We start from the raw sequence: 18,158 nt of genomic DNA on the forward strand, positions 1-18,158 counted from the left end.
TGTGAAGGTCTTTGAGGAGGCCTGGCCTTCTGGTCAACACCAGCTGACCTGTCCCTGTCCACAAAGCCCTTCTGAGTGTGGATGATGGAGTGGAATTAGTGGCACTCTTCCAGAAGAGCCATGTGGTGTGTGTGCCATTATCGTCCCTGTTTTCTGGAGGGAAATCTGAGGCTCAGACTTGCTCAGTGAATGGCAGAACAGGAGCAGAAGTCCATTCACATGACCTCTGCTCCAACACCCACCTCTGCCGGAGGGCACCTCAGTGGTCTTTACTGGCTCACAAGCCAGTTGACACCTGCGATGCAGGGCAGGTAGAGCAGACACGTGAACGAGAACATGGCTTCTTTTGCTGTGCTCACAGTTATGGGAGGCATTTTCCAATGGGCAAGACTGGAAATAGCACCGACATCAGGAAAAAGCAGCCAGTTTGTGATCTGCGGCAGGAAGCAGACTTGCGCCCCGCTCGTTGAGCAAAGCAAAATATGGTTCCACTTTATGCAACAGAAAAGTGTGTGATCTCTTACAAGAGGAAGTGTGCTCAGCCAAAGGGTCGACTTCCACATGTATCGTTCAGTCTCTCTCTTACACACACACACACACACACACACACACAAAGTATTCAGTGAAATATTTCCGATCTCAACATCATGCTCCTCCAAAACCAGGCTAGAGAAAACCTCTACTGTGCAAGAACCAGAGAGGACCACAGGAATGCAAGAGCCCAGGAAACAGCGAAGGCAGGCTGAGGTTTAGAGTACACACAGCCAGGGCCATTCTTGCCCTAGACATTGCCTTTGCGCCATGGAAATGAGAAACAGGCACCCCTCTGGCTGGACACAGTGCTGCAGACTTGGCGAGTGAGTGTGGGCTGAATTTCAGCTCCCGTTTAACTTCCCTGGCCGGCATCTTTGTGCTCTGTGCTATCTGCACAGCTGTACAGGCCTGCACAGCCTGCAGTCAGGCCCAACCTTAGAGCAAGGACAAGAGTAGGGGCACAGAGCCTCCACTGTTACATAGATGGGTTTTTATTCCACTGGGTTCCCCGAGCTGCTTAAACCTTTTAAAAATACATATATATGCATGCAATTAAAATCCCTTTTCCCTTTGACTCGCCAGGTAGAGGAGAAATGGTTCCCTGTGTCGGGGACCAGTATTCACCCATCGGCGGAGAGGAGGCGGGGGCCGGGGGCTCCTTCTGGGGTGGAGCGTGGGCCGAGTAGGCAGACAGCAGCAGGTTGAGGGAGCTGAGTAGCTGGCTCTGGATGCTGCTGAGCTTGGAGGCAGGCTGCTTGATGGCACTGGCCAGCTCCGGGTACCCGTGCTCCAGGCAGCTCCATTGCTCCTGCAGGAGTTCCTGGATCTTCTTAACATATTGCCCAATAGTGGCATCTGTTGGTGAACTTGGTGGCCTCCCTGGGCGCTCCTTCCCTGGCAGCTCTGAACTGGCCTCCTCCCTCCCTGCCGGGGGAGTCTTTCTATCACTGCTCCATGGAGAGCCTCCTGGTCCCTTGCCCAGACCCTTGGCTCCCACCTGAGGGTCCCCCTCAAGCTCAGAGCCTGTTTCTTCGATCCTCAGCTCAGTGGAGAGGCAGCTATGTAAAGAGGGCGTGAGGACCATCTCGGGTCCTTGTGGCAGTGAGAGCTGAGATGGTGGCATGAATTCTGCTGGGCTCCAATCCCCCGGTTTGTGGCTGTCCTGCCCCCATAAGAGCCCATTCTCCTCTCCTCCAGCCCTCCAGCTTTCAGATCCTGTGCTGCCCAGAAGGTTGACCTCAATGCTCTTGTCACACAACTCCCTGGTCAAGAGTCCATGGAGGGGGTCAGTGTTGACCATGGCGTCAGTCTGGCCCTGAGCATCTCTGGCGTTCTCATGGCTAAGCTTGTCTGCCAGTTGAGCTACAGTGCACTCTAGTTCTTGAATCCTCTGCCCTTTAGCCTTAATTTCCTCCTCCTGCTGCTGGAGGGCAGCTCTGACCTGGGCCAGTTCCTCAGTTCTTCCAGATAGCTCACCCTCAAGGGCAGACAGCTGTTGCTTCAGGCTGGAGATGCTGATGGGATCCATCGTGGGGAGGCCCAGGCTTTCCTCTGTGACCCGGACGCCAATGCTTCTCACGTCTATCTCCACAGGTGGTGGGGGTGGGATCTCGCTGATGTTGAGCTCTATTTCTTCTAGGGGGAACTCGTTCTCAGGGATGGGTGATGGCAGAGGTGGGGGACTTGGTGTTGGGGAGCCAGGGGTGACCACTACCTCTGCTTCTGGGGTTTTGTGTTCATCTTCTTCATCCTCGAGAACTATCAGTGCATCCTGGGATGAGAAGGGAGGACTTGGGAAAGAGAGGTGATTTGGAGCCTCCTCATCATCTGCATCCTCTGGAGGCTCAGCGCCTTCCTGGACCAGCTCTGGAATCCCTGGCACCAGGTCCCCAAACTCTCTGACTTTGGGTTGAGTTGTTGCTCGTGGGGTGGAGTTTTGAAAGCCCGCAAATCCATCTGCAGGGCCAAAGGTGCCATCACAGACATTGCCTTCACCCTGAAGGGGAGGGAGGGCAGGAGGTGTGGGGGGACCTGAGTTTAGGCTTGGGTCCTCTGAGGCCCTGTTTTGCAGCAGTGTGGCTGGCATGCTGGATGCCCTCAAGAGCTGGGGCCGTCCACTCCCGGAGGCCAGCTCAGCCTCCCTGGGGGCTGCGGCCTCCAAATGTCTGGCTGTCTCCGCCAGCAGGGCCTTTCTGTGGTAGCTCACGTCACTCCCGCTGGTGGAGGCTTGCACATGTTCACCAGGTGGCAACGACTGGGCTCGCTCCTCTGTCCCCAGCGGCACCTTCCTTGGCACCACTGGGGACCAGTTTTGGTGGGGAAGAGCAGCATGGGGGCGAGCCCTGCTGTCAGGAAGGCTGAAGTTTCGGGGCAAAGTGCTAAACTTGGCCTGCTTGGCCCTTCTGTGGATAGGAATCCTTTTGATGGTGTTTCCCTTCTCAATGTCATCCACGTACTTGAGGAAGTCCAGGTCTAAATGAAAGCCATATGGGGTCTCCACAGAGTAGGGGTGGCTCTTTGGAGGGTCTTTCTCTTCCTCTCCCTGAGAGGACTGGTCTTTGGCTGGGAGACCTGTAAAAAAGAAGCACAATGTTAATAAGAATTGCAGGGTGGTGAAGCCGAATATGTGTGATTTAGACTTAAGGCTCTCACATGAGACTTCTCCTAAATGTCCCAGCCTCTAAATTAAAGCTGAGATTCTCACAGTCTTCCGGCCATGCTGAGAGTCCAGGTTATTAAATCAGTGTGTACTTAGCCAATGTCTGCAAGGAAATAGGTAGAGGAAATAGTTTCCAATTTGCAGTATTCATCTCAGTTACTGCTGTGGAATCTGCCCACAGACCAGCAAAATAAAATGGTCTCATACTGTTTTTCTGGTTCTGAGTCACGGTAACTGCTGAACTGAAGTGGCCAGGAATTTGCCGGATCAGGGTACTAATTGGAAATTATGAATACTGAAGGTTTTGAAGGATAAAATACACAACTGCCTCAACATTAAGAAAGAACCTTGCATTATTCAAATAGATACTAGTAAAGCTTGCCGAAGCCAGAGATATCAAGGAGTTATGTCTTCTGTATTATTTAAGCTACCTCATATGTGTCAGCCTTCAGATACAGGAGGATCAGAGAGAATTGGAACATGTAGTCATGCACAGCTCCTGCTCTTTTCCACCTGAAAACTGTTTAGTGCTTTACAAACATGAGTAAAAGTGCTTCACTTTCAAAAGCTCATGTCAGGTGAGGAAATACCATATTCTTCACAGACTGGATAAAAGCTAGTAAGGAAAAAGGGCCACGTCGAAAGGAACATTGGTGTACATCCTCTGAGAGGGGTGGGACTCATGACTTTTCAGGGCAGCCCAGACTATCAGGGGACATTGTGATGACAAAGTTCATCACACCAAGGCACCATTGATTTTCTTGACTCCAGCAGTGAATGCTGAGAACAAGTCAGTCCTTCAACTATTTGCATCCATAAGGACTTCTTCAGGTTAAATCGTCTGTTCTCATGTAACACCCCTAACATTCTGCTAAACATGCTCCAAAATTGCTTAGCTCAGGAGAGAACATTAATGGACAGCACAGAGATCAAGAATGCAGGTTCAAAAGCCTGGTCTGTATTTTGACCCTTAGGGAAATGACTTAGCCTCTCTATGTCTCATCATCTATAAAATGGAAATATCAATAGCAAGATGAGATTATTGTGAGAACTGATTAATTAATATTTATAAAGTGCTTCGCATGATAATAAACACTCAACACGTGCTCAATATTGTAGTTATTATCTTTGTGGAAACACAAAACATAGAAAACCGATGCCTCATAATGGAAGTGGATTTGCCTGGGTGCACAGAAGGGGACAAACTTAGGGGCACCTGGGTGGCTCAGTTGGTTAAGCATCTGACTTCGGCTCAGGTCATGATCTTGCAGTCTGTGAGTTCAAGCCCTGCGTTGGCCTTTGTGCTGGCAGCTTAGAGCCTGGAGCCTGCTTCGGATTCTGTGTCTCCTTCTTGTCTCTGCCCCTCCCCCGCACATGCTCAGTCTGTCTCTTGCTCACAAAAAATAAATAAACATTAATTTTTTTTAATTATAAAAGTAAATAAACTTTTAAAAAGTACTTTTCTTAGGCTTGGAGGTTAATTCTGCCTTGGCAGGAAAGGGATGACTTCACAAAAGTGACCTAAGACGGACATAAAATGAACAAACAGGAATTTACCAGGAGAACAAGAGGGTGAAAGACATTGTAGCTGTTTATCTCCAAGATGGCCACCATCACTTCCCACCCTCCATACAGGCAAGGGAATCCCACAGTGAGAGGCAGAGTCTGTTTCTCCACCCCTTTGAATCTGAGCTGGCCTGTGACTGCTTTGACCAAAATAATATGGTAGAAATGATGCTGAGGGAATTCCAAGGTTAAAGCCTGGAGTTCCACCTGGGTCTGTTAGAATGCACACTCAGTGGAAAGGCAGATGCCACATACGAAGTCAATCTTCCTTGAGACTGCCATACTGTGCGGAAGCCCTAACAGCCCCACACGGAAGAGATGGGGAAAGAGGGTGAGACGTGCTTAGCCAGCCCAAGCTGTTCCAGCCATGCTAGCCCAGGTGCCAGGCATGAGTAAAAGAGCCCTCAGATGACTCTAGTCTCAGCCATCATCTGACTTCTGTGACAGTGAGGCACTCTGAGTGAGGACCACTCAGCTAAGCTGTGTTAATAATACATTCTTGTTTTACGCCACTAAGTTTTGGGGTGTTTGTTACACAGCAATAAATAGCACAGATTCTAGATACACATCGGAGAATGTGCAAAGGCATGGAGGTGTGCAATGTCATAGTGTTCTGGAGTTCTGTAAATACAGTTGATGTGGCTGGAGCTCCAAGTGAGGTAGAGAAGAGTAGAAAGAGACAAGTGGAAAAGTCAGCAAGAACCAGATCTTGGAGCAGTTCACATGCACACCAACAAGCCTTGACTTCACTCTGCAGGTAATCAACTGTGGCTTCTCAAAGAGTATCTTCACAGAGGACTGCAAAAAGGACAAACCAAATGCCTCAAGACCATTTGGGAGCCTGCTGACATGGTCAAGGTAAGAGAAGCTAAAGGCTGACATGGTCAAGGTAAGAGAAAGGAATGAATGGAAAGGGACAAGTTAAAGAAAAAGGGTGCAGTTGATGGTGCTACCTGGGGTAGCTTCTGGGGGGCTGCTTTCTTCCCACATGTGATGACATATTGGGCCTGAGTTCTTCCCACTTGCTCGTCTGATCTCTCCTTTTGGCCAGTGTCACATGCTTTTCAGGTGGCCCTCTGTGTTTAGAGAAGTACAGTTACCTCCAAAGAACTAAATGAAATCAACTAGACACGCAAAGGTTCATGGTGTGCACACTGACACAATCAAGCCTAGTAGGCTCAGTAAAGCCATAGGCTTTACACAGTTACGTCACAACCATAGCAAGGAACAAAAGGAGGCACTGGTGCTCATCCACAGGATGGTCTTCGTTGGATTCTACCATTTCTGTGGCAGGTACCTGAACTTCAGGCAATGAGGAGTAAATACGTCTCAACCCCCTCCCCCCCCATAACAAATAAGTTCCCATTTACCCACACAATGTTTTACCAACAATGCTTTCCCAAAGAGGCACACTAGTAGTTTCAGTAACTGAGAGCTATTGCTTTTCTGTTAGTTTTCCAGGCTACACTTGACTGTACTCTTAAGCCTACTGGTCGGCCCTGCAGCCTCCTGGATTACAGGGACAGACCTAATCAGAGAGGAGGTATTTGTCTAAAGTTAAGTAGAGAGCAGATTTATGACCCAGAAGGCAAGGAACTCTCCTAAAGGAGAGGCTGCATTATTTATCTGCTTATTGCCTCAATTCAATTGAGGCTGATTTACCCAGTGGCCTCTGGGAGCAGGTCCAGAGCACAAATACAATAATAGCATCAAATAAGAAACAGCAGATTCGAAGGCAAAATCTTCCACAAGGGAGATGGAAGGAAACCAAAGGAGTCTGGAGACTGAGCAGCCATCCAGGATGATAGATTTAATAGGTGCTTTCCTAAACTAGCCCTATGGGTTATCTCTCTCTCTCTCTCTCTCTCTCTCTCTCTCTCTCACACACACACACACACACACACACACACACACACACACACACACCTGCTCTACCTGCCACCCACCACTGTGTTCCTTCTCCTCCCAGTGTAATAGGAATGCTGGACCTTGTATGAGGGAGTTGATCCAATATGCCAGCAGACCTGTGCTCACATTTGGCCCTGCTCTTCTTAATTCTACCTGGTGACAGGTATGCAGGACCTCAGAATTCCAGGCATTGGGCCAGGGCAAGAATTAATTAAGAGGACCGTCTCTGCTCAAAATGAGCTTCAGATCGGATAAATGAACACATAGCCAAACTGGCTGGATTTGAATCCTGGCTCTGTCATTTCCTACTTCTGGGAACATTACTTAATTATTTAATTTCCTGATGCCTCAGTTTCTCCATTTGTAACGTGGTGATAATAATACCTAACTGACAGAGTCATTGCGGTTGTTAGCATGAATGCCGTAGAAAGAATACAGCGCAGGGACTTGAGAAAGGCAAGATAGGCTGGTGCTGAGTGAGGCAGGGGAGGATCTGCTGAAGGTGTGCTCATTCCTTGGAATATTTAGCTTTGTGTTAGAATGACAGCCTCAAGAGTCCAAGAAGATAATTCTGGGGAAACTAGGAAAAGGAGTCAGGGGAGAAGAAAAAAGTAAGATATATAGGCTCAGAGCTACCTAGGATTCCCTACAGAGTCTGAAAGCATGCCAGATCACTAGACCCTTGGAAATGACCTGCAAACAGTTGTGAGCCTAAGACACACACAGATGCAAGAAAGGGGATCGGAAGGGGACTGGGGAAGGGGGGAGATGCCACAGTGGTTATCTTGAGGAACACAGTGAAGTGCAGCAGGTGAGCTAACCAATCAGAGATATTTAAAGTGAGGAAGAGGGGCGCCTGGGTGGCTTGGTCGGTTGGGCGTCCGACTTCGGCTCAGGTCATGATCTCACGGTCTGTGGGTTCGAGCCCCGCATCGGGCTCTGTGCTGACAGCTCAGAGCCTGGAGCCTGTTTCGGATTCTGTGTCTCCCTCTCTCTCTGCTCCTCCCCTGTCCATGCTCTGTCTCTCTCTGTCTCAAAAATAAATAAACGTTAAAAAAAAAATTTTTTTTAAGTGAGGAAGAAAAGGCCAAAACCTTATATTCATTTTCTGAAGGAAATAGGAAAAACAGAAACTATAGAGAAAGTGACCCAAAACACAGCCAGAAGGAAGGGAGATTTAATGAGCCAGCCTCTTCAGAAGGCTTAAGACAGCGACCAAGCTTTTTCCCTCTTCAGCCTTTATTTTGTGAGGTGGTTGTGCCTGAGGGAGGGGTGCCTTTGTTGAGCTAGCTGTGAGTAATCACGTGGAGCACAGCGGAGGGCGGGGCGGCGGTTGCTGAGCTGAGCTGGGACAGATGAGGCAGGCAGGAATGACAGGCCCCCAGGGCATTAAGAGAATTAGCTTGTGTTCTGTGGGACCACTTCCATGGATGCACTGAAAAGGCAGCTCTCTGGGGAGAAAGGCAGACTCTTGACATATACAGTGACTACATTTGGAAAGAAGGAAGAGGCAGGGCTGGAGTTGCCGTCTGGTCCCTAAGTCCTGTGCTGGTTAAAGGTCATGTGATTCAGGGGGATTATAGGCACTCCTGTTTCCTGACATTTGTGATCTGGAAAAAGCATTTCATTAGAAAGTCAGGAGATCCGGATCTCCTCTATAACCTTGAGCATGTTTCCTGGACAGGGGAAGAAGGGAATATTTATGAAGACATTTGTTGTGCAAGATAGTTATTACTTAACAACTTTGCATGCATTATCTCAGTTAGCCTTTTACCAACCCTATGAAGTAGGTATTTATACCTGCTTATAGCTGAGGGGCAGTAGACCGTTTGCAAAAACAGCCACAATCATACCCCACTCTTGGACACTCCCCTCCCACATTGACCCTGAGCTTGGCCTTGTGACTTGCTTTGACCAGTGGGTCAACAGCAAATGTGACAAATGCAGAGACTTGAAAATTGCTGGCACTTTGAGGTGTGTCTGTTCTTTAAAAAAAAATTTTTTTTTAATGTTTACTTATTCTTGAGAGAGACAGAGACAGTGTGAGTGGGGGAGGGTCAGAGAGAGAGGGAGACACAGAATCTGAAGCAGGCTCCAGGCTCCAAGCTGTCAGCACAGAGCCTGATGTGGGGCTCGAACTCACAAACTGTGAGGTCATGACTTGAGCTGAAGTTGGACACTTAACCGACTGAGCCACCCAGGTGCCCCTGGGGTTTGTCCGTTCTTGCCGTGCTTGCTGTGCTTCGGCCACTGTGTGAATAAGCCCCAGCTAGCCTGCTGGATGATGAGAAACACATGGCCAAATCATTACCTGTGCCCCAGGTGACATGGAGTCAACCACCAGTGATGTAAATATGTCCATTCTAAATCATCCGGCCAAGTCACCCAGAAGACCACAAACACATGAATAAGCCCAGCACATATCAAATATCAGAGTAGAACAATGGTCCAGACAACCCACAGAATATTTTGGGAAATAGTCAATGTCTTTATTTTAAGTCAATGAATTTTTGACTGGTTTGTGACACAGCAAAGTTAACTGATACATGAGGGGACTGAGACTCAGAGGAGTTAAATGACAGGGAGAGTCACCCAGGTATAAATGAAGGCTCTTTCACCATATTGTGCCTCTTTCTCAGACATCAAGTTCCTTATCCTTAAAATGAGGGTAACAAGGGGCACCTGGGTGGCTCAGTTGGTGAAGTGTCTGACTTTGGCTCAGGGCATGATCTCACGGTTCATGGGTTCGAGCCCCACGTTGGGCTCTGTGCTGACAGTTCAGAGCCTGGAGCCTGCTTCGGATTCTGTGTCTCCCTCTCTGCCTCTCCCGCGCTCACACTCTGTGTCTCTCTCTCTCAAAAAGAAACAAACATTAAAAAAAAAAAAAATGAGGGTAATGGGTGAGGGCATCCTGCTGCCTTCTCCGTGCTTGGAAGAGGTGAGAAAACTGTCCAAAAATTACACAAGTGCGACACAGACGTGAAACTTTTCATCCTCTACCACCTTCTGCTGTTCATACCTGAAATACATGGTTTGGGTCTCCCAGCACTGTCTATTTGGGGAATGTCTCTTGTGGGTCTCCCTTAGGCTGTTTCCAGGATCTGTGAAGGCAATCCCTTTCCAACCCAAGTACTCGCTTTAGACCAGGGAGTACAGAGCGGCCTGCCTACCATCTGTCTTCTCCATCTTAGGGAACGCAGACTGTCAGTCTCTCAGGCACTCTTCATCCAGGAAGTCTGTAAAACTCGTTGGAGAGTCCTAAAAGGAAGGACAGGAAAGTGGAGTCTTATTACCTACAGCTAGAATAAGTATGGAGGCAACATAACACCAAAGATCTCCTATCCCTGCGTTTCTCCCAGGGATACCCATGAGCTTCACACTCCCTCCTACAGTGTGTCCAATCCTGGGCATGACTTCACAGGATGTTAGCAATGGTTAACAACAAAGGAAGCATTTGGCCCAGCCTGCTCTCTTGGCAGATGAAGAAACTGAGGCTCAGAAGTCAATTGCTCTCAGGGCACCTGGGTGGCTCAGTCAGTTAACGAGTCTAACTCTTGATTTCGGCTCAAGTCATGATGTCACGGTTCATGAATTGTGAGCCCCATGTCAGGCTCTGCGCTGACAGCATGGAGTCTGCTTGGGGTCCTCTCCTTCTCTCTCTCTCAAAATAAATAAATAAATCAACAAACTCTAAAGTAGCTAATTGCTCTGTGCAGGACCTCTCAGCATTCTAGTGACAGAGCTGGAGCCAGACCCAGGGCTCTGACAACTATCACGGTGTTCCTTCCATAACATCAAAAGCTGTAATCAACCCCCCCTCCATTATGGTAAAAGAATTATAATCCATTTATTTTTAATACTGGAATCAGAGTATCTATAAATGATCTGTGACGTCCCAATCAGATTCAAAACAGGGGCGAGATCATTGCAAGTACTGAGTAGGAGCCGATACTTAGAAGTGATTTCTAACCACGGGCAGGACAAGGGAAGTTCAAGCTGGGTGGTCCAAAGACATCAGAAACTATTCAAGCAGAAAACTGTCCTGACTCTGAATTAGGATACCTTGAGGTTTAATCATAAATTCTCCCCAAAGTTTTAATCCATTCCCTGGACTCTTTCTTTGAATGGTAAACAACCTGGAGCCTACCCCCATTATAATAAATCACCTAGGAAAATTGTCTTTTTATGATTGTAACTCCACACACATCATAACAATGAATTATCTGTGACACCGCAGCAGTGGAAGCGGAGTTGTTTCAGGAATTCCAATGTGTTTGACAATGAATTCGAGACCAGAAAAGCATACCAGGGATGAGGGGAGGATTGAGGGAAACTGGGAGTGACAGATGGATGAGGGGTGGCCTCCAACAATCCAGGATGGAACGAAGGTGAGCAAACAAGTAAACTGGAGAAGAGGGCTGGGAAATGTGACGCCCACCAAATGAGAGGAAGTCTAAAGTTTGCCTGGAAGATTTTCATGTGTCCTCTTTTCTGTGAGCACTCCAAACTACCACCTTCCATGCAGCTGCCAGAGGGACCTTTCCCTGTAGAAGAGTGAGCCCTGAAGGGCGGGCCGGGTTTCTATGTGCAGACACATTCTCTGCAGAGGGAATGCTGACACGAAGTACCTCACCTACCTTGGGACGATAAGTACTTGAGTCTGGGGGTGGTAGAGAGCTGGAGTAGAGAGAAACTGGGGATAAGAAGGGCAAGTGTCCTGCTAACCAGGCAGAAGGTGGAGAGACCTAGAAGGTTCTAACCTGGGGCAAGGGAGGGTCACCCTTGCTAGAAAGAAAAGGTTCTGAAATCACCTACGTGTCCATCAGCGGATGAAAGGATAAAGGTGGTGTGGTATACAGGCACCTGGCTAGCTCAGTCAGTTAAGCGTCTGACACTTGGTTTCGGCTCAGGTCATGATCTCACAATTTGTGGGTTCGAGTCCCACGTCAGGCTCTGTGCTGACAGCTCAGAGCCTGGAGCCTGTGTCAGATTCTGTGTCTCCCTCTCTCTCTGCCCTGCCCCTGCTCAAGTTCTGTCTCTCTCTCTCTTTCCCAAAAATAAACATTAAAAATTAAAAAAAAAATAATGAAGTGGTGTATACATATATACGATGAAATATTGCTCAGCCATGACAAAGAAGTAAGTCTTGGCCATTTGTGACAATTATGGATGGATCTTAAGGGCATTATGCTAAGTAAAATAGAGAAACACAAATACCATATGATCTCACTTGTTTGTGGAATCTAAAAAAACCTGATTCCATAGATACAGAGAACAGATTGGTGGCTGTCAGAGGCAGGGTGGGGATGGTTGGTGAAATGGGTGACAGTGGTCAAAAGGTACAAATTTCTAGTTAGAAGATAAATACGTCATAGGGATATAATGTGCTGCATGGGGACTATAGTTAATAACACTGTACTGCATATTTAGAAGTTGTTAAGAGAGTAGATCTTAAAACCTATCATTGTAAGTGTGATATATATATATTGATATATATATATATATATATATATATATATATATCAATACACACATATATATAATGGAATATTACTCAGCCATAAAAAAGAATGAAATCTTACTATTTGCAACAACATAGATAGGTCTAGAGGGTATTATGTTAGCTGAAATAAGTCAGTCAGAGAAAGACAAATACCATATAATTTCCCTAATATGTGGAATTTAAGAAAGAAAACAAAAACAAAGAAAACAGGAGACAAGGGGCACCTGGGTGGCTCAGTTGGTTAAGCATCTGACTCTTGATTGCGGCTCAGGTCATGATCTGACGGTTCATGAGTTTGAGCCTCACATCGGCCTCTGCACTGACAGCATGGAGCCTGCTTGGGATGCTCTCTCTCGCTCTCTCTCTGCCCCTCCCTTGCGCATGTGCACATATTGTCTATCTCTCTCAAAATAAATAAACTTACGAAAATTTTTTATTAAAAAACAAACAAACAAACAAAACCCAGACTCTTAACTATAGAGAACAAACTGATGATTAAAGGAGGTGGGTGGGGAGATGGGTGAAACAGGTGAAGGGAACTAACAGTACACTTATGATCGCACTGAGTAATGTATAGAATGGTTGAATCATAATATACACCTGAAACTGACATAATGCCGTATGTTAACTATACAGGAATTTTTTTAAATGTTTATTTATTTATTTTGAGAGAGAGAGAGAGAACAAGCAGGGGAGGCGCAGAGAGAGAGGGAGAGAGAGAATCCCAAGCAGGCTCCATACTGTCAGTGCAGAGCCTAACGTGGGGCTCAATCCCATGAACCTGAGATCATGATCTGAGCTGAAATCAAGAGTCAGATGCTTACCCGATTTAGCCACCCAGGCACCCCTACTATGCAGGAATTTTTTAAAAGTTCTCATCATATCTCACATAGTTGTAGCTATGTAACTATGGTGTTACACAGTTTGTAACTATGGTTACTAGTTAACTAGACTTATTGTAGAAGCCATTTAACAATAAATACAAATATCAAGTCATGTTGTACACCTAAAACTAACACAATATTATGTCAGTTATGTTTCAATGATCTCAATTAAAAAACAAATACATATATTTTTAAATTTTTAAATTTAAATTAAAAATTTTTAACGTTGTTATTTATTATTGAGAGACAGAGACAGAGCATGAGCAGGGGAGGGGCAGAGGGAGAAGGAGACACAGAATCCAAAGCAGGTTCTGAGCTGTCAGCACAGAGCCCAACGCGGGGCTCAAACTCATAAACCGTGAGATCATGACCTGAGCCAAAGTCAGAAGCTTAACCAACTGAGCCACCCAGGCGCAATAAATATAATTTTTTTAAAAAAAGAAAGAAAAGAAAGGGTTTCCAGACAGAGGACACTGCCACTGATCTCAGTGCCACAGGTCCACAGTCGGTGGGGGAGCCTCCCAGATGCTGGAGGGCAGGAAAGGCTTGGCAGCTGTGAGGTGAAGCCTAGGGAAGAAAGGGTGAGGACACAAACCCTAGGCATGGCCCCTCAGCCTGTCTCTCCATCATCATCATGGTTTCCCCCTCCTCCTTCCTTCTACCCCACAGCTTTATTGAGCAGCAGGCAAGTGTCAGAGCACCTGACATGCTCAAATTATCTCATGCAGTCATCACCATAGCCTCAAGGACATTATTATTATGGTCCCCACTTTTCAGATAGGGAGACTGAGGCTGAGAGGGTTTACAGGCCTGCCAAAGTCCCATAACAAGCAGGTGTTAGAGCAGGATTTGCCCTCAAATCTAGCCAACTCCAATCGTGTCCTGGGAACAGAAGTGATTTATAAACCTTTGCCCAGCCCTAATGCTGTGACCGATCCCTAGCTCTCTCTGTGAGGGGAGATGTTCCTGTCTTAGATGCTTCTCTGCTTCTCTCACAAGTATGCACAAAACGCCTTCTGGACATGGATAAGGAGACCGCTCTCTTGTAAGGTCTCTTAGCCAAAGGTGTGTGTGATCTCCTTCTCTAGGACTGGACACCACACAACAAGGCTCCTCCTAAGCAAGAGGGGGCCACCTGGGTGCAGAAGGACCTTCAGCACAAACCCACCATCCCGTCAGAGAGTTCAGTCACACTCACCAGCTTTGGTTTGAGTCAGGACTCAGTCCTTGATGTATCAGATCCTAGGGCTTCAAATAATTATGCAGCACACATTAGATCAAATTTCACTAAAAAGAACTCTACGGAGACTTCTAATAGTTCTCTTAAACTTGAATTTTGCTAAAATTAATCATTCCAAGGTTATAGAAATCAAATGGAGCTGACACCCCAACACTCTGAAGAAGAGGGCATAGCAAGCTTGCACTCGAAAGGGCTAGACACAGGAAGGAAAGGAGAGAACTGTCATGCCCACATCATGCCGCTGCCGGCCTCCACCCACCCCAGACTTCTGTACTCGGCCCATCGTCCTTATGGTGGACATCTTAGATTTTAGCTGAGGGTGTATATTTCATGTGGTTAGGTGAGTGGAATGGAAGAATAATTGCCACGTCAACGCATGCTACTTTGCAACACAACTGAATATGAAAATTAGCCTTGTTGGACAGAATTCCCCTTTCAAATGGAATTTTGCAACCTTCTAAAGCATTAACAATTCTGACATAAAGCAGTTTATTACCCGATGCCGTTAACAGAACCTTATAATGCCTGGTCCTGTTATGTAACTTTTCATTTGTTTATGGCTTATCCCAGGATCAAGAATGCCCTCTCATTAGCTCATCACATTCTAGATGTTTCGAGTATATATAGCTTTATGTTTCGAGTGTATATAGATTTGTCTGTCTCTAGCTCTTCTCCCCTCCTATTCTACAAGCTTGTGAAGGTCAGAATTCCTGCAGGACTCATTTCTGTGCCCTTCACCCCCACCTCCACACCCTCACAACCTAACGTATGGTAGACACTCAGTTCATGGTATCATCTCCAAGTTACAAATGAGGAATCGAAGGCCCAATGAGGCTAAGTGGCCAATCCAAAGTTCCCAGTAAATTAGGGGTAGGACAGTTTGTGTCACTCCATCACTCCACACTGCCTCTCAAAGCCAGTGGGTAGTGAAGAGATGGAGACTGAGGCTGCCCGTTCAAAATTCACCACAGAGGCAGTCAGTCTGACAGTCCCTGTGTAACTACGAAGCCACATTAGAAGAAACAGTCTGATTTCCCCTAGTCAGCCCGACTCCTGCCGTGTATACTTACACCTTCTCCCTACCCACATTTATCCCTTTTACGATGCCATTTACAGTCTCATTCCTAACCTCGAATCCAAATACAAAGAAACCTTCCTTTAGTTAGTCCTGAAACTGAAACCTAGTTCTGCACTTTTATTCTCTTCAAACCTCTCTTTATTCTGCAATCATAAAAATGCCGTATTTCATCCTAGGACAGGCCGCATGCCAAAATAAATAGCACCTTGGATTTCCTTGAAAAGAACCCTTGGCTCAAAGCACAGCCGTACTGCCACGATGATTCTTGGAGAATTCAACCTTACAAAGTCAAATATTTAGCAAGGTAGTGCACCAAACAGCAACCCTGTCAATCCCTGCACAATCACTTGCAAAGACAAAGCACTCTTTCCAAAAGAGGGAAAAAAAAATTACCCATACCTCTTACGAATCCTGCCAAAAAGACGAGAGCTTCCTGTTTCCCCATTCCAGGGCCCCATGCCTTCAAGTGTAAATGTCCCCTGTGCTGAGAAGCAGGAGGCATCTGACAGGACTACTTAACATTGAGAGCGAGAGCACTGAAGCCCAAACACCCGGGGAGGTGAGATGCACTCCTAAAAAAGATTCTGCCTATGGAGTTCTCCAGCCAGCTCCCTTCCCGCCGACTCAGGAAACAAAGAGATAACTCATTCTCAATAAATGACACATTAACACAACCTCATTAACTCCGGTCTCACATTTTTCGGCAAGTGTCTGTCATTTTTCCCTGCAATGCAGCAGCTGAATCTGGAGCTTCGGGAAAAGAAAATTGTCGGGAGGAAAGCTGTAACCACATTACCTTCCCCTGGCATCCTCCCCTTGCCATAACCTGGAGCGAGAGAAGTCGTCTCCCTGCGGAAAGCGAGGTTCTGGCTGCTGGACCAGAGCTGATGGCTCATGAGTTCAGCACAGCAGCACTGGCTTCCCAGCTGTTAAAGGATTTGGTCAGGTGATCCGTGACCTTGCTGGAAAAGCAAATACTGACTTCCTTTTCACTCCCGGGAAGAGGGGAGCAGGGTCAGGCAGGAATTCAATGCTCAATAAGCTGATACCCGATCTTGCAGAAAGAGGAAAGCTCCAATCCTTCAACTGCAAAGTTAGTTCCCAGAGCTGCGGCCACATCTAAAGACTCGGAAGCAGCACACGCCTTCCTCCTCTGACTGCCCCGACTCTAAGCGCTTCTCTGAGGGGTCATAATTAATTATGCTTTCCTTCTCTCTTCCTGCAGCTTGGGTGGCTCATTAATAAAATTGTTCCTAATGAGGACACAGGGATTGTCCTTAGGAGCTGAAACCCTCCAGTGGTGCATCTCTTTCTTCTAAGCTCTGCTTTAGAAACTTCCTCCCCCACCCACCTCCTGGGGTCCCACAACCATACAAAGCTTCCGCAAGCAATCCCTAGACTGCCAGCTGCCTGGATCTGTGACTTGAAGTCTATTGGGGCAGAGCAGGAAGATATGATGATCAGTGAGATCCCAGGACCAGACTGGCAGCTTCTGCTTCCTGCCACTCTACCAGTCTGATGCCCCAGGACCAAAATGCATCCTATTCTGGCAGAAAGAGAAAGGAAAATACCTACTATAAGAATCCAGCTCCGGGCAGGGCTTCTAACTGCGGCACGGACCAGTGAGTTCAGAAGGGCAGGCTCAGGAGCCCGGGAGAAGGCAGCTGTGGAGGAGGACGGTCTCAGAGTGTCCCAGGCAGGTGCTGTGAAGAGTCTCAGCCAGCCCACTGCAGCCACAGCTCTTTAGAGCAGAGGCAGGTGTGAGGCTCAGGCTCAGGGGCTCCACGCTCTCCAAATCCAGCACCACTACTGGACCTGAAGGAGACACAGTGGGGTAGGTGTCAAAAGGAGCCAGGAGAGCATCTGGGCTCCTGTATGCAGGCTTAGCAAAAAGATTATGGGGACCTTATCCCCTTTACCTTCCGTGCGCCCTAGCCACATGAGTGTGTCCTAGGAAATGAAGCTCTATCGGTAAGACATGTCAAAGCAGCTCTGACCTTCACAGACACTGCCTGTCGAGATGCGCTTCAAAGACCAGGGCAGATTCCTGTCTAACCCACGCTGAAATTGATGCCAGAGCTGAGTGTCACCCTGAAATGCTGCCTGCATCCAGCCCAATACACTTGGAAAGCACTAAACATTCTGAATCCCATTTATCCTCAAACTAGCTTGAGGCAGCCAGATGGGATGAGCATCCCCATTGTATAGGCAAAGAAAATGAGACAGACATGTAAGTGACTTCTCTTGGCTCACCTTGGAGTGACTCCGGATTAAAATGAATATTTTTGGGGTGGAATTCTGCGTTTTTCCTACTACACTGGATCACGCTCCTTATTTTCCTTACTTGCTTTATATTCTAGAGCATCTTGTTCAAGAGGGAGGTTAAGAGACTTATGGAAGGGCACAGGTGGATATGATGGACAAGGCTGTGGAACACCAGCATTCACCTTTCTCAACTGCTGAAAGGATTTCTGTGTTAACTGAGTACACAGACCAAACCATCAGAATAAAAACAAAGTCAGAAATATGCCTTGAACTCTGAGGTCACATGGAAAAGTATACTAAGGAGCAAACAGCCTCTTTGATAGATTAAAATGATCATTGATTGGGGCGCCTGCGTGGCTCGGTTGAGTGTCCAACTCGTGATTTTGGCTCAGGTCATGATCTCATGGTTCATGAGTTCAAGCCCCACATCAGACTCTGTACTGACAGCATGCAGCCTGCTTGGGATCCTCGATCTCCTCTCTCTCTGCCCCTCCCCTGATTGCCCTGTCTCTCAAAATAAA

At 47.1% G+C, this 18,158-nt stretch overlaps 1 protein-coding gene and 1 long non-coding RNA gene across 4 annotated transcripts in view; one reads left to right on the forward strand and one right to left on the reverse strand.

The window, feature by feature from the left end:
* The window catches only part of LOC122241406, a 35,667-nt gene extending 19,642 nt beyond the window's left edge, over positions 1-16,025 (forward strand). For both annotated transcript variants that reach the window (XR_006221536.1, XR_006221535.1), the window contains exons 3-4: positions 5,517-5,617; positions 15,549-16,025. This is a non-coding gene — a long non-coding RNA (uncharacterized LOC122241406). The remainder of the gene's footprint in view (positions 1-5,516; positions 5,618-15,548) is intronic.
* Positions 1-17,034, reverse strand: part of KANK4 (KN motif and ankyrin repeat domains 4) — a 37,180-nt gene extending 20,146 nt beyond the window's left edge. The window contains exons 1-3 of one of the 2 annotated variants that reach the window (XM_007089865.2): positions 16,948-17,034; positions 9,838-9,925; positions 1,159-3,105 (exon numbers count right to left, since the gene is read on the reverse strand). In XM_007089865.2, coding sequence (XP_007089927.1) covers positions 1,159-3,105; positions 9,838-9,853 — 1,963 coding nt within the window. In that variant the 5' untranslated portion in view covers positions 9,854-9,925; positions 16,948-17,034. Of the gene's footprint in view, positions 1-1,158; positions 3,106-9,837; positions 9,926-16,168; positions 16,221-16,947 lie in introns of those variants that run through there. The other variant, XM_007089867.3, reaches the window with a different exon arrangement.
* Between the last annotated feature and the right edge of the window lie 1,124 nt (positions 17,035-18,158).

This window comes from Panthera tigris, chromosome C1, assembly GCF_018350195.1.
Source record: "Panthera tigris isolate Pti1 chromosome C1, P.tigris_Pti1_mat1.1, whole genome shotgun sequence".
NCBI classification, from domain to species: domain Eukaryota; kingdom Metazoa; phylum Chordata; class Mammalia; order Carnivora; family Felidae; genus Panthera; species Panthera tigris.